We start from the raw sequence: 23781 nt of genomic DNA, 5'->3' as shown, positions 1-23781 counted from the left end.
CGCTTTAAGTGGGAGAAATTAAACAATTGGTGGCTGACTAAATACTTTTTTGACCCACTGTATATCTATATCTATATAAATATTTATATGAATTTTCCCTGACATTTTCTTTAAGTTATTATTATTATGACGATGATGATGATGATGATGATGATTATTATTATTAGTGGTGCATGTTGTTTTTCTATCTATCCAGAGAAGACACACATTGCATATATTTAGATTATGCGGCATATTTGAGTAAACTTCCGGTATAATAAGGTTGGTTTTGGGGTTGTTGTCTTTTGGAGGGGGGCGTATTCTTTAGTTTTTTTGTTTTTTTAAATCTTTATTTTCGTTTCCCTAATCTCAGCGCTAATCTGGAAGCTGTTGTCTCCGAGCAGACCGTGAAGGCAGCACGGGGATCAGCCGGAGGAGAGTGAAAGTCGCACGCGGCGGCTTTCCTCTTAAATGTCACTTTAACGTGTTAAAAACTCAACAATTTGGTCTACTAACTGGTCCTGTGGACGTTTGGTGGAATCTTTGGGCTCGGAACCGGCGGACGCGTGGTCGGCGCTTTACTTTGAGCCGGAGTTGTGTTGTTTGGAACCGGATGACAGGGAACCAACGGTAGGGTCGGATCCCCGGAGGGACAGCCCCGGATCCTCGGAAGAGGGACAGCCGGATCATCTGGATTGACAGCCGGGACCCCCGGAGGAGGGACAGCCGAACCTCCGGAGGAGGGACAGCCGGACCCCCGGAGGGACAGGGAACCCCCGGAGGGAGAGCTGCTGCAGCGGGTCAATGTCCACGGTGAACTGCGCGGAGGAGCTGGACTTCACGCTGATGTTCGAGGGGGACGGCGGGCACGCGGCGGGTAGGTGTCCGGCCGAGCTGCTCCTAATTACTGTCATTACCCACCGAAAACACGGTGCCTCTGACACCTGTTGCAGCAGGAGCCCAACCTCCGGCCCGCGGACCTGTAGCGGCCCACACAGGGAAACTTTTCTATTAAGCTTCTTGTCACATTTAGAGAAAAATGTCACTTGACTCAGGCCTGATTTACTAAAACATGATGTTGAACAAAAGTGGAAGCGGATCTGCTGGCACTGTCTGACTATTTATTTAGCAAGTTATCCTTCATTGTTGTGGAATATATGGTGACTGTTCCAAATCCAGCCAAAATCCTGGGATGTGAAACTTTGACTTTGTGACGGATAGGGATGGGAACGCAAATCCGGTTCTTATAGAGAACTTTAAATCCCTTTCAATGGTTTGCTGATTTTTTGAACGAGTCCCGTTGTGATTCCAGTGGGTGCAAATGACGTGACAAGGTATTTCACCAGTGCATCCAGCTGGAAACTCTTCGCTCAAGAGCCACAAACACCTGGAAGTTTGGTTCCAATTTACGAGAAAGGATGACAACAGGGCAACTTGCAATACTTGTAAAGTGGACATTTCCTCAAAAGGAGGAAATAGAGCCAGCCCCCCCCCCCCCCCCCCCCCCCCCCCCCCCCCCTCCCCTGCAAGGATAACACCACCCGATGGTGGGGGGGAAAACAGAGAGGCTCTGCCCCTGCTGTCAGGACTGGCTGAGACATTCTGTGTATGTAGATGTCCTCCACCTGTCTCAGAGGTTGTTCTCCACACCTGGAGACACCATAAGTACAGAAAGACAATGGATATTAATTTATGGAAAATCATGGAATTAATGTAGACTCAACACACAAAGTACATTAAGTTCAAAGACCATTTTTAAAACTTTCTTTCAGCTTTGGGTGAACACCGTTTCTCTCCAAGTTTAGCAAAAAGAAAAAAAAACCATCTGCCTTCCCTCCACTAACAGAGATGATATAACAAATGTCACACTGCAGACTGCAGGTCTCACCACTTTGAGAATTTCAATATTTCTCGAAACAAAGTTGTGAACTTATGAACAAAGTTGCAGTAATATACTACACACACACACACACACACACACACACACACTCCAGGTTTAGCTACTGGTCAGTCAACATGACAACCTGCTGTTTTGCCGCACAGAATTACTTCTGTGGTCGTTAATTTCGGCTGTGATTAATCTGATTAAAAATGTTTGTATCGTAGTCATTTGACAGCACAAATAGTGATTAATCTTTCTTTGTGTCTGAAGACTAATAATATCTAATATCAACGCTTCACTACAGGGACAGGGTTTCCCTTTGAAATGTGTAACCAGGCATCAGAGCCATGTGACACATCCAGCTGTCTGCGGTTAAATTTAGGTGAATTTTAAATGGGGATCAGCAGGTGAAGAAAGGGCTAAGGCAGCCTAAGAGAAAAGCACTCATCTTCACAGGGTACTTATCTGACCGGAGTCGCTCTCGTCAGAAGGTTTAATGTCCTGATGGGCAGGTTGATGAACAAGCCTGGGAAATAATTCCCAGTTGTTTAGTGGTTTCACTAAAGTGAGCACTATAATATACTGTACTTTGATTAAAATGGTAAAATCCTGAGGAGCTCTTACTGGAAGTCTTAGATCACAACAATAATTCATCTAAGTCTCCTTCGATGTTGTTTTCACTTATTCTGCTGTTTAGACTATAAGATGGTTTAGAGTCATCATCACTGTTGGGGGGGGGGGGGGTCGTGATTGTGAAATCTACTCAAAATTACCACTTGATTACAGTTACTGGCTACTTCTGTAAAACCATGTGAAGCTAATTTAGTCAAAACTTGAACTCAACTTAAATGTTTTCAGATACACCTTGTTTGTCCTGGGTCGATTTCCCTTTTGCCTTCAGAACTGACGTAATTCTTGGTGTCAATAGGTTCAACGAGTTGCTGGAAATATTCCTCCATATTGACAGAAGAACATCACACAGCTGCTGAACAGCCATGATTTAAAAAAATTCATAAAAACCAAGGTTGTTTTTTTTTGCCCATATTACACAGCCCTACTTACAAGAGTGTGAATTAACCTGGATATGAAGTGTCCGGAGCACAAAATAGTGTAACGGTAGTTTCTGCGAGGCTGAGATGGTAAAATGTGTTGATTAAATATTTAAAGTCATGGCTCCGTTCATGAGACTCTGGTTTTCCGGCTGTTTGTCTGTAGACCGATAACATATTGATGTCAGCTTACAGTTCTGAGACTCTGCTCTGATAATCCTAATTCAGCTTCTTGTGCAGTTCACTCCTCTGCTGCCAGCTGTGCGAAAAGGCGACGACAATATTACGGCACATTCCGACGGCGCGCTTTGTGCGTTGCTTTTGGTCCTGAACTGCATTTGTAACAGCCAAGTTAATCTCGTCCTGGACATCCAGCGTCTTTTTTTGAGACCAACTGGCAGAAATGCAGAAGCTCAATTCTTTTATTGTCTGTGACATGATTTTACTAAATTGTTACCGTTCTCTTACTAAAAGCTTTTTAACATTTTCCTTCACATGCTGGTATGATGGCCTATCCGAAACGCTGGATCACCAAAGTGTGATCCAGTATGAGTCGAGCTCATCACCAGTGGGACTTGTGCACAATCGGAGCAAGAAGCTGAAAAAGCAAAAAAAAAAGAATCATCAGTCAACCAGATCTTGTTCTGTCTGGGGGATTTTCTCTCATGCCTTCAGACAGACCTTATGCCCTAAAGAAAAACTAATCGCTACTCATAGTCTTCCATTTCCTCTTCTATTAAGTTCTTAAACACAGACTACACCCATATAAATTTTCAATGACCTTTAAGTGACTTTATTAAGAGGACATGATTTATATTTCTTGTTTTGATTTTTTTACTGTTTTTATACTGTGCTTTATCTTTAGTCTTATCCTGGTTTATCTTGCTGTTCTGACGTCTCCCTATGTCCATCGCTTAATTGTTTCCATGACGGACTGATGATTGGATTATTGACTATTTATTTAATTGACTGAATGCAGGCATGAATGTAAATGTTCACTGGGAAGCCACAAATGAATAAACACGCGCTAACAGCGCAAATCGGAAGAAGCAGACTCAGAAACAAAAAGTTGGAAAGTATCTTGTGGGCAGACGTGGAGGAGTGAGGAAGAAGTGGTGAGGAAGGAGCTCACTGATATCTGATCTGACGACTGTACATTGCGGTCGTTTATGGCTGCACGTTAGCCACGAGCTAATTCGCCCCTTGACTAAAATCCGGTGTGGATGAAACGGTGCTGGTGTGAACCCGCCTTTGGACTTGTAACTTGAGCCGCCCCAGCTCTCCAGTGACTGCTGATCACAGCTGCACGGTGGTCTGGAGAAATTCTGAACCATCTTTCCTTCCAGACTTGTTCCAGAGAGATTCTCAGCAAGTCTGCTGTCCATTTCCCTCTCTGCTCTTTCAAGAGTGTCTCTGTTGTTTCCAGACCTGGAGTCTGACTGGGTCGTGTCAAAGATGTGTTTTCTTCATTGGAATCTATTTTCCATATTTAACCCCAATTCCTTCAATAGGTCAGATGCTGAATTAAAGATTCTGAAGATTCTACCATGCATATGTCTACAGCACCATTGAGAGATTCACAGAATCAATACAATGAGTTTCCTTGTGAGTCCATTAGACTACAGACCATTCAAGTTTTTATCAGACGACATTTCAAAAGCCTTGATCCTTGATGGTATGAGGTAGTGCCTATGGTGTGTAAAGTGGACTCATAGGTCATGGATCCATCAATGGTGAGCAACATTTGTTCCAGTCCAGGCAACTTCTCTTTCAGTGAAGGCCTTGCTTATTTTAGTAAGACCACTCTATATGTCAGCTTGCCTCACAGAATAATAATCCAGGACTTGTCCTAATAGAAAGACATTACCCCAATAGAATCATAGAAAACACATACAAAATGTGGCAGTGAAGATCCAGGAAGGAATTGGACAACGTTGATGTCCCCGACCTTCAGCAACTTCTTTCCTGGCTTCTGAGACAATTACTTTCTTCAAAGATGAAGGGATGCTGCACAGCGGTGAACATGAATCTGTTCAACTATTTGAGTCAAATCAGATGAGCTTTTAATGAAACGTTTAAATGTCAGTTCTCTTTCATGGACCCACAGTACTGAAGGCTTTTCATCAGTTTCAACATCCAGTCTAATACAGAGTAATTGATTGAGAGATCTTTTTTGTTAACCCGTGTTTATCTAGCTCTACGTCTGCTCTTATCTGACTTGACTGATTCAACTTGAGATATGCAGACGAATGAAACTTCTGTTTGGAGTCCTTATTTATTAGTATTCAGCAGTACTCCGACTGTGTAATAGCAGTCTAAGCAAAAACATGGACTTGCAGTAGTATGTGTGGTTTTAAGTGTAATGCACACTGTATTTGTTTGTACTTTCAACTTTGATGATATAGAAATGTTGTTCAAGGTTTTAGCGTTGGTTATCAGTGTGTGGCATCTGTTGCTTTTCTGTGTGCACAGACTCTCGCTGTCAAATCTCACTTCCTGGTTTGAGAACAGCTCTGGTGGAGGGTGTCGGCTCCTCCCATTCGTTCTTCCCTTAAGACTGTTAACTGTTGCATCAGATCTCATTAGTTTCCCTCCAGAACAGTAGTGAGGCTGAGATATTCTGATGTCGAGCCAGTGAAGCGAGTCACGGTTGATGCTTTGAAGCCCACTTTGCATACAGCATGTGAGGTGTTTGTGTGTGTGTGAGGTAATAATAGCCGGACTGTGGTCGGGATTGTGTGCAGCTGTGTGAGTGAACTTACTGAACTGTGGGAGAAAATCTGTCACCATTATTAGTGCAGTTTATGTTTAGTTATCTGCTACTATAGAGTTACTGTCATAGAACTGAACACCAGGCAAACTGATACGACTATAAATGCACTGTATAGAATACATTTGAAATACTTCATTAAATACATGGGGATAGTTTACATTAGGGGACTATTCCGGTTCTTCTCTTCGTCACACCCCATTAGTCAAACTTGAGTTTTGTTTGGTGAGAATGAGGGCTTGTAATTTTGTCAAATAGCGTTCCAATTTTCATATCCTCAGTTTCTGTGATTTAGGGTTTAAGTCTGACACATTTGTGGATTTTTTAAGGTTTCTAGCTGCTATTATGTACATCGATTCTGACTATATACTATCAATTACAACACTACACTTTTAAATAATATATTAAGGGGAAAGAAAAAAAAAAAAACCTTCCTTCATGAGCAAATCATAGGCGAAATTGGAGAGGACAACATATTTTTAACAGTTTGAAAACCCAAACAGAACCAGAATCCCAGTTTGAAGAAACAGGACAGAGAAAAGACAGCATCAACATCCGAACTCCAGAAAAGGCACAGATTATTACCAAGCAGGTACAGAGAGACAGGATATATTAAAGGACGCTCGCATTCAGTTAACATGCATGCAAAATATGCTGTCTAAAACGGTGGCGTACAAAGTTGCAGTATGTGTGTGTTTGCAATGCAAATGATGTTGGCTTGTGTTTTACACTTCACAGGTCAAAGCTTCGATGTGAGGTCTTCCCCCTCCATCCATGTTCTAGCCGGACCTCCCTTGAGCCAGGAGCTGCAGGGTCACCCTTCATGTTTCTCCACCACCGACATCAACCAGAATGTTGGATACCAGCCTCAGGGGAACCCCAGAGCCTTCGAATGTCCCAGCATTCAGATCACATCCATCGCTCCAAATAACCAAATGGAAACCGGCAGCCACCAGCAGGTTCAGGCAGTGGCGGGGGCAGAGGGTGGTTACTCTGAGCCGTCCTGGTCCAGAGACCAGCTCTACCTGCCTCTGGAACCCTGCTACCGAGACCCGGCACTTTGCCCGAGCCCTTGCAGCAGCTTGTCCTCCAGGAGCTGGATGTCAGACCTCTCCTCCTGCGAGTCCTTCTCTCAGGTTTACGATGACGTGGAGGGTGAGCTGCGGACCGCTGCCTGCCTCGCTCTGGGCTCCCCCATCGGGTCGCCCCTGGGATCTCCGGGCTGTGGGGGTGGGGCCTTTGGGGTGGAGCTGTGGCAGCAGATGTACCAGCATCCCTCAGCCTACAGCCCGGCGTTTTCACCCTACCAATCGCCCCGCCAGTCACCCTGCCACTCCCCTCGCAACAGCATCACCGAAGATAGCTGGCTGAACCGACGGCCCACTTCCAGGTAGATGTCAGCGTGGTCTTTAGAGACCCCGCGAGAGCTTTCTTGTTGTGGCAAATGAAAACTGAACATGCAATGACAAGTTTCAGGAAGATGAGCGAATTACAGCTTTCCACATTTTGTTAACATTTAGTTTGACATTTTCTGCAAACTGGAAGCCAAACTGCTCCAGCATTGCCACAAACTGATTCAAATGTGTTTATAGCGTCAATAAATAAGTATATAAACAAATTATGAAAAATTCCTATCATGCGTTCACTGTATTTTTCAGACTATGTCACAATTTTTTTTACTTAAATTACGAAGCGACTTTTATATCTGAGCACAGCAATACCATGTGTGACCACTAGATGACACTGGAAGACAACAGAAAGCTGCTAGGTACCACAGAAAAACCTCCATTAGTGTGTGAGGAATGTTTTTTCTTCTTCGCTGTGTTTTTTGACTTGTGTGACTTATATTCCAGAAATTACGGTAATATACCAAAGACATCAATGTGCTAGGATGAGTCCATGGAAGTTTGTTACACATAGTGACTGCATAGGTATTTATAAAGCACATTGCATGATGGTGAACTGATTAACGGAGGTATTGTGGAATCTCAGACTTGGAAGGTTAAATATCGTTTAGATGGAATTCTTTTCGAGTGATGGACCTGAATGGTAAAGGTACCATGTGATGCAAAATTCACTTCATAATTGTTTTCTAAAAATGTAATATGTGCCCCTATAGTGTGCAGTGTAGTGTTTCCTCTAGGATTTTTTTTTCAGCAACCGGGCCAGGCTCTCTGGCGGTTGGGGGTCGTTATAATATATTCATTTATTTATTTTTATTTATAGCACTGTATTAATCCTTAGTACATGAAGCATTTAGGCAGCAACCAGTGCTGGTCAAATTTTTTTTGTTATTCCTATACAATCATAAAATAAAATCAAGTAAATCTAAAATGAAAATAAATAAATGGCACAAAAATAGGTTTAGTACCCCACAAACACCTGAAAATGTTGAAAAAATAGACCATAAATGGTGCATTGTGGACTACTAAATACTAGAATGTGACATGATAAATTGTAGGACCAGTTGATATTGAACAAACCAAACAACAAATATGTTATGAAAGAAAGATACTTATTTTAAAGCACATAGCTGAACCAATATAAAGATATATACAACATATGTACATATACATATGTATATATTATATACAAAGATGTATACAAAATAAATACTAAATAAAATTTTACTTCAGGGGCAACATAAAGTCAAGTTTCATCTTGAGTGGGCTGGACCGGTAAAATATTCATGCAACAACATTTAAATCTACGTGACGAAACTGTCTTATTATTTTGCAAGATCACACAATTAGTACTGAAAATGATTACAATCACAATATAAATTACATTTTTATGAAACATTCTGCTGCAAAATAAAGTGAAATGTAAAAAAAATTAAAAAAAATAAAAATCTATAAATCCTATATAACCACTTGTTTGGTGGTTTGTGGGGCTGATTGGAGCTTTTTGTGGCCGGTTTTGGTCCACGGGCCTTATGTTTGACTGAAGTGAAACTTCACAGCAGCACCCCCTGCTGGAGGCTGTCCGCTCAATTAGGTGTGTTAACAGTTAAAACCTCTCCGTGCTCGACCACTTGTCCGCTTTTGGACGGCTTTGAGCAGCTGTGTGTTGTTTTTTCAGCCGTCTTTTTCGAAAATTGACGGCTGTATGGCTCGCTGCCCAAAACTGCACTGTAATGGAGCTGCCGCTACTTAAACTGGCTTCAGCAGCCAAAATAATGCCTGTGTTCAGTCTGTTCCACCGAGCGCACCAAAAGTGAAGCGAGTCTGTCTTCTCTCACTTGCTCTACCTTGTGAATATATGCTCATACAGGTGATTTTGAGATTTTCCCCTTGTGACGTCATCTGGAGAAATAACCACTCCCTCTGGTAGTGGGCACTTCCTTTGACCCTCCCACAGGTAGATGAGCCCTGCCCTCTAAAATTTCGAGCAGGCGCCATTTTTTTTTCCTCCCAAATGTTACAGTGGAGTAGGAGTGGACAGACACAGCTCGTTAGTGTTTACTCCTGAAAACAGCCTGTTTTCAGTTTAGCTCACTGGAGGGACTTTTAGACCGGCTGAAATTCAGGAGCAAGGCTGAGTTTGGGGAATTACACTTTGAATATACAATGTAGTAGGACCTCTGACACTGATGTGAAATTGTTGCGACACTGTATAATATGGGGTGGAAATCTTTCTCAGGCCGTCGTCCAGACCGACGTCCCCCTGCGGGAAGAGACGGCACTCCAGCGCGGACCCTCGGGCCCGCTCTCCCTCCCCTCACCACTCCCTCAGCCCAACCCCCGGTGCCTCCCCACGGGGCAGTGTGACAGAAGAAACCTGGCTGGGGAGCCCCGGCGGGACCCTGGGTCCCCTCCTGATGAGCGGGTGTCAGGAGCTGGACATTCCCTCCAAGACCAGGAGGACATCAGGGGGCCAGCTGGGCTTCCTTATCGGGCAAGCAGAGCCCGCTTTGGAGCCCTACCTGGGCTCTCCCGCAGAGGAGGGGCAGGAGCAGGACGGCCTGGCAGAGCTCTTCCTTCAGGTGCCGTCACACTTCAGCTGGAGCAAGCCCAATCCTGGAAAGCCTCCTCTCTTCAGGTCGGTTTGATTCCCCAAACACTCCCAGCTGAGCACACACCCTGGACAGGTCATTCACATTCATACTTAGGTAATCTCTAGAAGTTTTTTAACTGTTAGAGGAAACTTTAATACCTGGATGAAAGAAACAAAATAAAGAATCTTCCTGGACGAGGAGAACACACACATGTATTGGACCACTTTAGTTAACGACCAGCAGCTACAGATCCCTCAGAGACCACTAATGAACACTCGTATTACCATTTGAGTTTCATATGACATGAAACAGCTGACCACTGGGGACGAGCTTCATCGTGCTGCCTGACTTGACGCTCCACGTCCAGCCTGCAGCCTGAAATGACAACAAGAGCAGAGCAGATGGTGACGACACATGAGTCACATGTAGGAAACAGAAGGTGACGACGGAGCTGATTTAAAGCTCCACAGAGCACAGTGGATAACTTTCACTGATCTAGTGACTTTATTCTTCCAATCTAGGGACACTGGTGGGGTTATTTGTTTGGTAGGTAAAACGTGTCGTTCCCACTCTGCCCTCTGCAGTCAGAGCCTGAAACAGAAAAGAGGGAGCTCCTTTGCGGTTCCATATTCCAGAGGTTTCATTTAAGCCAGAAAAGCACAGGTACTTTTGTTTAGTAAGAAAACGAGGGGTTGATATTTCATTTTACATCCAGAAAACTACAACAAATCACTTAGTTATTTAGAGCTTAGTAAAACAAATGTTGAGAGTTGCACATTGTGATTGCAATCTTTTATAGCATACATGTTTAATATGTACCTCATGCTAAGTTTAATTTTGTTGATATATTTATATTGACAATGACAATTAAAGAAAGATACAGATTAAGGATGGAACAGAAAGCTTGATACAAAGTGGTATTAAATCATTTTGTCCATAATTGTCTTATTGCTGCAACTTATACAGTATGTCCAAGTCCTTTTTTACTTTTTGTTTACTTTCTGTTAATGGTGCAGAGTTCAGCCTGTTTGTCCCACAAGATTCCCTGTTCAGTTTGCATGTTCTCCCTGTGTATCTCCGTGTCCTCCCATAGTGTTAAACATGTCTTTTAGTGTGATTGGTGAGCGCTGTGTTTCCTGTGAACTCGGCTGAGATTGACTCCGAGCTCCCAGGGTGGCAGCAGAGGTCACGGCCGACCAAGTCCTCATATCTTGAAATCTTGTCTCGGTCTCCAGCGCCTCATCGCCTCCTCCCCTCGACTGGCCTCTGCCCAGCCAGTATGAGCAGTGTGAGCTGAAGCTGGAGGTCCAGCCCAAGTCGTACCACCGAGCGCACTACGAGACGGAGGGCAGCCGAGGAGCCATCAAGGCTGCGACTGGAGGTCACCCTGTCGTCAGAGTGAGGCTCTTTACAGAACTTCCTGACACGTTGAGCTTGACGCCACAATGACATGATGGAGAAATGAGTCTGGATCACAGTCAGATTACTTTGTGTCGATGATTCTGTTTGAAGGTTTAGAAGCTCCTGACTCTGATGAGTTTAACGAACACAGTTGTTTCTGTCACTTTCCACCAAATCAAATTCACCTGGATCCATAAAAGATATTTGACATGAAGAGAACACAGTTGGTAAAGTTCATATATGGTTTTGCTTCACATACAAATATTATATTCAGTTTGCTTTTATGCCGTTTAATAACTACAATTTAGATCAGACTCATTAATGGCATTTAAGCTGTTTTTTTTTCTTTTTTAACTCTTTGATCCAGTTTAGCTACTTAAGCTCTTTTTCTCGATTTTTGCAGCAATTTTAGCAGTTTTGACTATTATATTTTAGCTGTTTGTACTCTTGTAGGCATTTTTAGATCATTTAGCCATTTGTTTATTTATTTATTTTTCCTTTTTGAGGGTTCAAGCTTTCTTTAGCTACATAACCTGACTTATTATTTCTTACCTCTTCTAGTAGTTTTTGCAAAACTTTTTTTTTGGGTGTGTAATTTTCATCCAGCTTAACAATTTAACTTAACTTAAACTTGACAAGTTTTTAAAGTCTGATAAAATAGAAATAGACATTTCTGTGAAAGCTTCAGGAGCCTCTTCAGATGGGCCACAGAGCAGCAGGTTGCAGACCTCTTAGAAGAACATTTGTAGTCCAATGAAATAAGGAAAACACCGAAGAGGAGAGGCCAGCCTCTCCACACGAACTTCTGAAGGGAAGTTCTGACCTGTTAGGAGAGTCGGTTCTCATGATTCGACTCATGAAAGAGCCGTTTCTTTTGGCTCTCAAGTGGCTTCTTTTTTTGTTGCTTAGTTACTGAAAATAATTTCTAATTGTTTTGACATACACGCACATATATATATATAGATATATGAATTGACAAATTAGTTTCAAGGATCAAATGGAACAGATGAGGCTTGTTTCTCATACAGAGCACATTTCATTGACTTTTCTAGTTGACTTGGTCTTTAGAAGTTGATGCAACATGTGTATATAAACGGTTATATATACCCTGTTGGACATGCTGGCAGCTAATTTGTTTATCATCAGGACATTTCATAGTCTGAGAGGAAGCTGTGTGAACTCGCAGACCACGCCACCTGTCAACAGACCACGCCCCCTCACCACAGCCACACTTCTTGCAATGTGTTGATGATAGAGCGAGAAGGTGTAAAGCAGCGTTTTAACTTTTCATCAGCACAGCTGATTTCTTGTCTCAAATTTGTGCAATGTTGATCCCCTGAATTTCCCCATGTGGGATTTATAAAGTCTGATCTTATTTTATCTTTTTTTTTTTTGTATAATGTATTTTTTTATAAAGGGAACAAAACACATCAATCAAACATTAACAAAACGGAACAATGTAGAACAGAACAATCAGGTCACTGGGTGAAACACATTGTGGCTTATCAGAGAAATAAAAACAAACGGCAGTATTTCTGTGTTGCATGGGTTTACAGTAGTCTGTGGGAGAGGCGAGAAGAGTGAGAGGCAGGTGTGTGGGTGTAGGTTAACCGACCCTGGGTGAGACTTTCTCCAGTATACGTCCGTCCATCACTCTCAGTAAGCCAATCGAGGTTAAATCAATTTCTCTCTTATGTACAATGGCCATTTCAACCAGTATTTCTCAGCTTTGTTGCCACAGAGTCTTAAGGCCCCTTCATGCTCTCTGCAAGGCTCGTCTGCACACCGTGTGCAGGTCGCGGGTGCTACATGATTGTGTTCATGCTCCACTCTGGGTTCTCTTCCGTGCGCGTTCCATAACGTAACGTAACAATCCCGAAAAAATCACCACTTCTGCTACCCGGCGTTCTCCACCTTTCCTAAAGTAGTTTAGGTTTCTATTCAGGAGTTCTGAGCCTCTGGCTCTTTATTTGCTTCTAATTTGTGATTGTTCAGACGGGGAGACGGAGGGCCTCCTCACACAAGCGGCCAGTTGTCTCAGATGCACACTCTCGACCACAGTGGGGCCGCAGTGGACCCTGCACAAAGGGGCGGATGACGATAGGGAGAATGTCAATCGTTCCATTTGGTATATTTCTTTTACTGTGGCTGTGGCCATTCTCTCATTGTTGGTGGCTCAATGTTTAGCCATTTCCTTGTTTTAGATTTCTTGCTGGCTATCAACAATATTTTCAAAAGGTACTTATCCTGGGAATTTAAATCAGATGGTAGGTTACATAGATATACCGTTTGAAAGTTATACTCAATGTCACAACCAAGCATTGCTTTTATTTCTTTGATTACCGTTGACCAGAAGAGTTTTATTCCAGGGCGTCCCCAACAGATATGATAAGAGTCATCTCAGTATTACATTGTCTCCAGCAATGTCCACATTCAGTTCTGCCACTCTGTTGAGACTTTCTATTCGGGGTTGTGATAAACGTGATAATATTCCTCCATGCAAATTCCCTCCACTGCCCTGAACTGGTGGTGGAGGAATTAATTTGACATATGATGAGTGGTTAAACATATGTTTATGTCCTTCTCCCAACTACAACATTTATAAAATGTTGACATGTTTTTGTAGGATTGCAGGCATTAGTAAAAACTCTTATAGCTTTAACCTTTATAAGCATCACTGCTCATGTTAATGAGGTCCCTGTCACCACATACCACCTTGGTCACTGTGGTGTGTGTGAATGGGTGCTTGACACTGATTTTTGCTTGATACTGTTATTCACATTCACCCATTCACAAGGGCGTGTCAACATATAAACAGATAGGGGTTTGAACCTGCAGCCTTCAGATTGAGTGACGTCCTGCTCTGCTTATCAATATAAGTAAATTCTACTTATTTAAAGCTTGTGTTTGAAACCCAGAGTGCACGGTGTAAAAACCACAGTGCTACTGCATTATGATTGTCCCATGTTTACTACCGCCGAGCAGCGCAGTACTCCACATAGCATAAAGGACTCGTAGTTGCTCTCACAGGTTTGTTTTGGTCGCAGTGTCAAATAAACCGCACGCTGAGCCCGTGATGACCCATCACACAGACGACCACAGGCCGGTGAGGCCATGCCAGAGATGCTGTGGGCAAACTGCCATGTGGATTCTCTGGATCAGATAACACAGGCAGGTTGAGACAAGTAAAGCTGCATCAAGGCCTTGTATGTAACGGACACCAGCAGGGTTATTCTTGGTGTCACAGTCTCATGCGACTGCTGTGATTCCTGCGGGGTGACACAGGAAACGCCTTATCCCTTTAGCGGCTGGTCTGCTGTGTCGGGGCCACAGAGGTTCAAATATACAAGTGGGATGTAAAATGTGGCCCAAACACCCGTTTACCTGTTAAGAAACTGCTTCAGTGATGAAGAAAACAAAGTGGGCTAAACGCTGAGGAACAAATTCACAGACGTTTCTGGAACTGTGAGACTGGACCTGGATTATCAACACATACATTTGGACCAAAAATATGCACCGGGGATCCCTGAGCAAGACTCTTGGCCTCTACCAACCCCCCTCTACAAGCCAGCAGCAGAGTTCAAGAAGTCATGACTACCTAACACCTTGCCATAACAGGAAGTCCTGGAATCCTTTTAAGTTTTTATCTTGTTTGTGTTTTAGTTGTAAACCCTGATGGCGAGTCTGTCTCTGCCTTATGTGGCATTTAATCTTTCATCTTAACACCTACTTTAACACAAACCAAGTGTTTATTCAGACACATGACAGTAAAAGAGAAGGAAGTTCAATTTAAAAGTACTCATAATGGGTTTTTTTGCCAAAAATGGGCTAGAATGGAGAGAGAAATTAACTAATAGCCCATAGACAAAATACAATTTATGCCATGTCCAGTGAAACACAGAGCATGGTAGCCTTTTCCAATATGGAATTCAAATGCCATTCTGGACTGATTTCACCTGAGAGACGACACTTAACCTTCAGAATGGATGTTTGTGTTTTATGGCCCGTTCACTCTCTGGGTCCGATATAGCGTTGTCGGGATTGAGCAGCTGTGGATCTGATCACTGGATTTCTCTCCGCAGCTGAATGGATTCAGTGAGCAGCCACTGAGGCTGCTGCTCTTCATTGGCACTGCGGACGACCGCTACCTTCGTCCTCATTCCTTCTACCAGGTCCACCGAGTCACCGGGAAGACCGTCGCCACCGCCTGCCAGGAGAAAGTCATGGGCTGCACCAAAGTGCTGGAGGTCCCCCTGCTTCCTGAGAACAACATGTCCAGCAGGTATCGGAGAGCACAGTGTCAGAGCTGGGTGTTTTGTCATGGGGGAACCTGTGGCCACTGACCTGCCAACCAAAATGCATTATTAAAATTCTAATACTTGTCTGAAGGCATTAAGTTGAGAGATGTAAGTGTTCACAGTGGTTCCCCAGATTTCAGCAGCAGAAAAGGAGTAACTTAGTTCTCTTGCTGTGGAAATGTGTTTGTATGATAAAGCTGGCATTTGGATGCAGTGACTATACCAAAGGGAATAAATCTTCAATAGTCACTGGTAAATATAAAGTGCAGACGCTCAAGTCATAAAATCTGATCTTTTATAGCTTCATATCGTCTAAATAAGGTGAGTGGAGTGAGCTTTGAACCTGGAGGTAGGAATACACCCTCTACTGTGGGGCCGAACAGCATATGAAGCAACATAAATGCTGTGTGTCTCTTTTGTACTCCTTGATATGTTTAGCTAAGAATTTATTTTACTCTATGAGAAGCTATGCTGTGAAGGTTTCATGGGTAATATGGCACCGTTGTGTGTGGACGATTATGGACGGAAAGCTCCTCTTAGTAACAGGAGAGGAGGAGATTCAGCAGGAGCTGGATGCTGCTGTTCACAATCAGAAAGTTTAAGCTGTCACAGAGAACCACTCTTGACGGCCGCGGAGTTGCGGTCTGGTGAAGCCGGCCGCTTCTGCATTCTTCACCTGATGCGTCCACATGTCGTTCACAACCACGCCTATTTTAACCCTACTTTCTGTGGTGGGATCCAGCGACAGAGTTGGGCCTGGGAGCACTTTGCCGTACCGTATCCTGCCGCGTCTTTAGTGTGCCAACCTTGGCCTCGAGAATAGTGAGCTGTCATGGTTGTAAGCAGAGTGCTCCAGGGCCACGATGGCCTCACTCTGTGAGGGTATAATGTTCTAAAGTCGTTCCAGAGCTGCTTTTATTTCTCTTTTCAACCACGTTCAAGTGATGGAGTCAATCGTACTTACTGAAGTCAGCAGGCATTTCATCCATGATGTCCTTCATACTGAGCAGATGTGCTGCATTAGCATCAGGAGGCTCATTGTCGTCCTCCAGGGATTGACGGAGTTTGCTGCGACCCCCTTTAGAAGAGATGGATTTCTCTCAGCTTGTCATCTCAAATCGCTCTTTTATGGAACCAGTATCAATAAATGGTTGAACAAAATTTAGAATGGGCAAAATAAGTATTTAAAAAATTGCAAGTGAAATATAAAAGATGTCCCATTCCAGCAGGGCCACTTTATACATGCTTCCTGTAGGGATTATTATTAAAAAAAAAAACATAAAATTAACTTCCATTGTTATACAGATGACACACAAATCTATTTATCTATGAAACCTGACGATAATAACCAACTTTCTAAACTAGAAGCTTGTCTTGAAGACACAAAGGCTTGGATGAGTCGTAATTTTCTGCTTCTGAACTCGGATAAAACTGAAATTATTATATTTGGCCCAAATTATCTAAAGATATAATAACACTGGATGGTATTACTTTGTCCTCCAGTACCACTGTGAGGAACCTGGGAGTTCTTTTTGACCAGGATTTATCCTTCAACTCCCACATTAAACAAATCTGCAGGAGTGCCTTTTTTCACCTCCGTAATATTTCCAAAATCAGAAACATGCTGACTCAGAGTGATGCCGAAAAACTACTTCATGCATTTGTTACTTCGAGAGTAGACTATTGTAACTCCCTATTATCAGGGTGCAACAATAACTGCTTAAAAAGTCTTCAATTGATTCAAAATGCTGCAGCGAGGGTCCTGACAAGAACCAGCATCAGCGATCACGTCACTCCAATACTAACCTCACTTCATTGGCTCCCTGTTAAATCTAGAATAGAATTTAAAATCCTTCTTTTAACTTAGAAAGCTCTTAACAACCAGGCTCCATCAAATCTTAAAGAACTGTTAGTCCCATATCTCCCCAGAAGAGCACTTCGTTCTCGAAGTGCTAGACTACTGGAGGTTCCTAGATTTTCTAAAAGTAGAATGGAGGCAGAGCTTTCAGCCTTCAGGCTCCTCTGATGTGGAACCAGTTGACCAGATACCAGAGCAAGCAAATAAATCTGCTTGCTCATGTGGATTTGTTGGGTTTTTCTCGATTAAAAGCACCTAGAAATGACTGTGTTATGTTTGGTGCTATATAAATAAAGTTGAATTGAATTGAATCTTAAAACAGCAATCCATGCTTGAGTTACCAGTCGGCTGGACTATCACACCGTCCTACATGTGGGGTTTAGTGCGGCTTCCATTGCCCACCTTCAGATAGTGCAGAACGCCGCTGCTTGTCTTTTAACTGGTACACATAATAATGAGCATATCTCCCCAGTTTTAGCATCATTGCTCTGGCTGCCCTTACATTTTAGGATCCATTTTAAAATCATTTTATCTGCTCCACCCTACCTCTCTGAGCTGATTCATGCTTACTCTCCCACTTGTTCTCTCAGGTCAGCTGATCGGCTGCTCCTATGAGTGCTGAAAACTAAGCGAAAGCTCAGAGGGGTCCATGTCCTTGCAATTATTTCCCCCAAGCTGTGGAATGACTTACCTCTGCCTTCCCTGCCTGTTTTTAAAACACATCTTAATCCTCACCTATTCTCTTCAACAATCTGTCTTTTATACCACCCATGTTTTATTCTTTTGTTTATTTTAACTGTTTTGTCTTAGTTGTATATCTGTATTTTTTTAATCTATTTTTTAATGTGTGAATTGTGCACTGTGCATTATTATTGTAAAGCTCTTTGGCCCACCACGTTTAAGTTAAAGTGTTGAATAAATAACGTTTCTTGCTTGCTATGGTCTCCAGAAACGGGTTCCAGCTAGTTTGAGATCAAATGACAAAATCAGCACAACACAAGCAACTGGACATAAAACATCCACATTCTTCATTCACTACAGTTGGCGAGCTTTTTATCTCCTGAAGACAGAGGCAGTGTATGTAGAGCACCAACGCAAACTTTTTTTTGCTCCTGACATCTGTAGAACAGCTGAGAACACTTCTGATGTTGTTGAGTCTTCATTTAAGCCAACGACCAAAGGCAGCTTCGTGTAACATAGTCAAAGTGAAAGGATCAGGGACTTTTTCTCAGGGTTAACGTCATCATGTTCTCACTGAGCGATAATTCCTCTATTAGAAACATTTTAAATGTTCCCTGTTTGCATGCAACTTGCAGCCAGATGAAAATCTCACTCAATAGGTCACCATGGTCACTGAGCTCAGTGGTTGTGGTCACAATGACTGATGACCACATCTCAATGACCAGCATCACGTCTCTGGGTTTGTTTTCCTCAGCATCGACTGCGCTGGCATCCTGAAGCTGCGCAACGCTGACATCGAGCTGAAGAAAGGGGAGACGGACATTGGGAGAAAGAACACGAGGGTGCGCGTTGTGTTCAGGGTCGCCGTTCCTCAGCCGGATGGTCAAATGCTGTGGCTGCAGACCACATCTGTCCCCGTGGAGTGCTGTGAGTGTACTCCAGTCATTTCAACAGTACATTACTATCAGTCCACAAAAAATGCCCCTCAAGCAGCTTGTTTCCAAAAACAAAGATCACAAAATCCAAACGGGAAGACATTTGAAGGGATGCTGCTCGGTGCTCATGCCGCAGATTTGCTAAGACCGATCATAATCAACATGTCTCATGAAGAGATCTCCTATTGTGGAGTAAATCCTCAAAGAGGCCTGTGTTGCTCTGCAGCCCAGCGTTCAGGACAGGATCTTCCTCAGATGGAGAGCGTCAGTCACTCCAGTGGCTCAGTGGAAGGAGGAGAGAAGCTGATCATCAGCGGCTCCAACATCTCGGCTCACTCCAGGGTTGTGTTCATGGAAAAGGGGCCAGGTGTTAATGCTGATCAACTGCACATTCAATAAGTTCACAAGTTGTTTTTTTTTTTTTTGTCAACAAATGTGTTGATTTGTTCCCTCAAGATGGAAGAGTGCTGTGGGAAATGGACGCCAAAGTTTTGCCAGGAAAATGCAGCAGGGTAAGTTTCACTAATTAAGAACAAAAGCCAATCCTAATCAGCATTAGGTTTTGTTAAGGCTGTCTGCTAGCTATTAGCAGTTAAACCAACGGGGACGCGGTGGTTTTGGTTAGCTTGGCACAGATGCGTTGGACTTGTCAGCTCCCCGGAAGGAGATACAGGCTTATCTAAAGCGCCTGGCACCTTCAGCTCCGTTTACTCCTCTTTGAGAAACTGAAAGGTTTTCCTATGCCCATTGTTTCCTGGGTTCCACTCCAAGAAAATCCAACAACACCCAACCGCCATAAAGGAGATAAAGAGGATAGCATCCAATATGACCGACCTCAAACATGCAGCAGGTTCAGCTTGTGTTGATGGTGCTTTATTGCTTCGTATATGGTTTTAGTGAGACAGGTTTGGAAAGGAAACAAGTCCTCCGTCTCATCAAAGCACAATGGAGAACTGAGATGATTGTCTGGACGCAGCTTTTTTGAAATATAGCAGGTAAAATACAGCTACGAATTTCGAAAGAATTACCCCACAAACAAATCACCGTGGAACAAAATTTCGCGCAATATTCCAGTAGCCAGAAGGTCTCTGAATGTTCCTGGTATCTCAGGAGACTTCCCTTAACCTTACCGTATCACATTCAACAATTTGGGGTGGTTGTTTAGCTTAAAAGGAATAAAAACCATTGTGGAGGAGGTTCCCCCAGCACCACCCGCTACAGGCTGCCTTTGGCCGGGATGAGTGCAGCTTGAGTGGTAAGGCATCCTGTTCGTCATCTATCCATACAGATGTCAGTTTCTCTCCATTGTGTCAACGTTTATCGCGTATTGTTCTCTGCACACATGTACGTGTGGTTTCATTACAAAAACAACCAATGAATTTATTATCTATCAAAACTAGTCCAAAATGAAAACCAAAGGTCACTAAATACAAATGTTTCTTTTTATTCACTTTGTATTTTATTTAAATAGATAAGACGCAATTATTTACACAAAAGTTTCATGTTATTTTTTTCCTGACCTCGTGTGTGTGTGTGTGTGTGTGTGTGTGTGTGTGTGTGTGTGTGTGTGTGTGTGTGTGTGTGTGTGTGTGTGTGTGTGTGTGTGTGTGTGTGTGTGTGTGTGTGTGTGTGTGTGTGTGTGTGTGTGTGTGTGTGTGTGTGTGTGTGTGTGTGTGTGTGTGTGTGTGTGTGTGTGTGTGTGTGTGTGTGTGTGTGTGTGTGTGTGTGTGTGTGTGTGTGTGTGTGTGTGTGTGTGTCCCCTGCAGGCCAGCATTGTGGTTGAGACTCCTCCCTACAGTAAGACCACAACGTGTCCAGTCCAAGTCAATTTCTACGTCTCCAACGGTAAAAGGAGGAGAAGCGTCCTGCAGACCTTCACCTACCTGCCTGGAGTGGAGCGTCGGCCGTCCTCGGTGGCCCAGGTCAAACAGGAGCCTTGGGAGCTGGACCACGTCTCCCACAATCCACCTGGTTTCTGGCCTTCCTCCTTCCAGACTCCCTCCCACCACCCAGACTACGATTCCCATCACCTCCCCATTGAGGGGCTTCTTTCCTCCCAGAGCGCTCCTCATCTTCACCATCACCCCCCTTCATATGTCCCCCTGCAGCCCTCCCCCCTGTTTCCTCACAGCTCCTCCCTGCCTTCTCACATCTCTTCAATTTCCAGTCAGACTCTGATCCCTCTCCAGACCTCTACCACTCAGACCTCCATCCTGCCCCCTCAGTCTTCCGTCCTGCCCCCTCAGTCTTCCGTCCTGCCCCCTCAGTCTTCCGTCCTGCCCCCTCAGTCGTCCGTCCTGCCCCCTCAGTCGTCCGTCCTGCCCCCTCAGTCTTCTGTCCTGCCCCTTCATGCGTCCGTCCTGCCCCCTCAGTCTTCCGTCCTGCCCCCTCAGTCTTCTGTCCTGCCCCTTCATGCGTCCGTCCTGCCCCTTCAGACCTCTGACCTGCCTCTTGTAACCTGTGCGGACCCCCAGAGGGGCTCAGGGGAGGCATTGAGCATCAAACAGGAGCCACTGGAGCAGCCAAACCTGGGCTCTCTGGGCCTCCAGGGGATCACCTTGGACGATGGTATGTACTGTCACACTTCATCCTCACTCTTCATAAAGAGTGATTCTGTTCTTTTATCTTTGAGCTTCAAAACCTACAAACATTCTTATACTTCATTGAATTTTCTGGTTAGTTTGCGTTGTCTTGATGCAGAGTCATCATAATATTTCTTACCAAAAGGAAGCAAGCCTTTTCACACCTTTTTTCTCCTAATCATATTAGGATTTACATTTGGTTATTAGCAGTAAATTACTGAAAGTAATAAATTACTGGAAGTAGTTTATGATTTTATATTATTTGTTAGAATAAATTGTCATTTACTAATTTATAAGTACAGGAAGTGAAAGATCCATTAATGAATGCTAATAAAACATTATATCTATATAACATCTATATTTTATTCTTTCCATGATGCCAGGTGAGGCTCCGCCTCCCCGGACCCTAATGACTCCATGTCACTGTTTTTTAACAGCAAACATGAAGGGCGTTGTTTTCAGGGAGTCAGTTAATGTGACCATGTCTTTTGGGTAGAAAAAAGCCTGAGGACTGTTTTTTACTCTTTAAGTGTCCTTCTCTCCTATTTCCACTGGGCACAGACAGTGAGTCAACGCCTTCTAAACAAGACTCTGAAGTTAATGGAAATGAAATGGTTAAAACACAATAATCTCTGAACAAAGATGTTCTGTGATGGATGAATCATGCAGATGTACAGCCACATGTTTTGTTCACACCTCATACTGCATAACAACAAGCTGCCAGCAGATGGCAGTGAGACATTTTTCTACCTCCGGTAACCGATCAGGCAGCAGAGCAAGGCTAACCCTGTCCCCTGTTTGTGTTTGGTTGCAGTGAACGAGATCATCGACCGAGACATCGGCAGCCGGGGGAGCCTAGCCGAGCCGCACCAGCCGGGTGGGTACTAGAACCGGGAGCCCCGGCCTGGCGAGGCAATACTGCGATCCTGTGGGGGTCCTCGGTAGCTCTGCGACCCCCCCCAAGGACACCCCCCCACTCTTCATGTCTAGTTTGCATGGACGTAATCTTCAAGTGCCTGAAAAGCCGGCGGCAGCCTCTGGGGGGCCGGGGGGGGGGGGTGGCTTCCGTCGTCTCGGTACCACCTCCCCGTCTCAGGAATCTCAGAGTGAAACCGTCTCGTACCTCATGACACATCAAAATTCTTATTTCCACTGCACAGTATGTGCCGGTTCGGTATGGTACAGTACAGGTTTTCATGCGTTTCCACGGGCAATAATCGTGGATTGTACCCAACGTTTACCATTTGTCGTCACACCTCCGGCGAGGCACCGAGCGCGTCGGTACCGACTCCAGAATGAGGAGCTGCAATGCAGCCGTCCGCTGACGTTCATCACTCTTGACGAGCTCATCGGCTGTAACCCCCGTTGTTGTTTTTATACGCCGCTTTGCGCACACTGTTTGTTCTGTTAACCTGTTGTTGTTTTTTTTAAATGTCTGTGCTACACAATCACCCTGGTCTTCCCACGAGGTGCAGACGCTCCTCGCCGTAACAGGAGAGGACATTCAGCAGGAGCCGGAGGCTGTTGTTCAGAATGAGAACGTTTTCCAAGCTGTGTCCAGGAGAGCGGAGGCTCACGGCTTTACTCGGACGCCTGAGCAGCACCGCCCCAAATGTGTTCGGCGCTGGTCCGGTGTTTACTGTCAAGTGTAAGGGCGTACCTGCTTCATTACACGGCCGTTCACAACTCCACCCACACTTTAACCTTATTCTCTGCGGTGGAACTACGCAACAAAGTTGGGTCTGGGCGCACTTTGCCTTTCCGTACCATTCCGTGCTGTACTGCGCGGTTCAGAGGAAACAAGGCAAACGATCACTCCTCACCACGGGAAAGACCTGCAGACCACCACACAAGGGCTGTGATTAGACTTTAACACAATCAGAACAATTGCTAACGACATTGTTGAGGATGGAGTTGCACAAAAACACAAAAAAGTCACTCTATTTTGCCCAGCAAGTGAAAAAAGATCTATTTTTGATACTGTGCATCTTCTCCATTGAAAAGTGAAGTTGTTGACGTATTTAAGTCTGTACAGTTTCCTTTTCATTTGATGAATTCATGCTATTGAGTCTGAACTGTTGTGGTGTGAACGTCAGACACTGAATTCTAGAAATGTATTATTGTATGTTTGAAATAAAGAGAAGGAAAGTTTTTGTCTTGGTCTTGAGTGAGTTGATTGGTTGGAGTGGGTGCTGCTTTACCGACTGGTCCTCGGATGGTGACAAATCATCCCTGAACCTCTTCAGGCAAATTGGGTTAATAGTTTTGGCAAAAAGTTAGTAAAATACGTTGATACAAACCAATATATAAATACATGCAGACAAAAATAGAATTTTCACTGCAACTTTC

At 44.0% G+C, this 23781-nt stretch overlaps 1 protein-coding gene across 1 annotated transcript; it reads left to right on the top strand.

Moving 5' to 3' along the window:
- Positions 1–381: 381 nt before the first annotated feature.
- On the top strand, positions 382–23584 carry LOC308116662 (nuclear factor of activated T-cells, cytoplasmic 3-like). Its single transcript, XM_080474958.1, has 10 exons — positions 382–856; positions 6419–7070; positions 9323–9721; positions 10913–11075; positions 15161–15360; positions 18670–18842; positions 19077–19217; positions 19307–19362; positions 20617–21418; positions 22247–23584. The coding sequence occupies exons 1-10, from the start codon at positions 784–786 to the stop codon at positions 22318–22320; spliced, it is 2733 nt and encodes a 910-aa protein (XP_080331084.1). The 5' UTR covers positions 382–783; the 3' UTR covers positions 22321–23584.
- The last annotated feature ends 197 nt before the right edge of the window (positions 23585–23781 follow it).

Source organism: Lipophrys pholis, assembly GCF_963383615.2.
Source record: "Lipophrys pholis genome assembly, chromosome: 11".
NCBI classification, from domain to species: domain Eukaryota; kingdom Metazoa; phylum Chordata; class Actinopteri; order Blenniiformes; family Blenniidae; genus Lipophrys; species Lipophrys pholis.
Note: the sequence above shows the minus strand (reverse complement) of the source record. Positions and strands in the feature narration are given on the sequence as shown.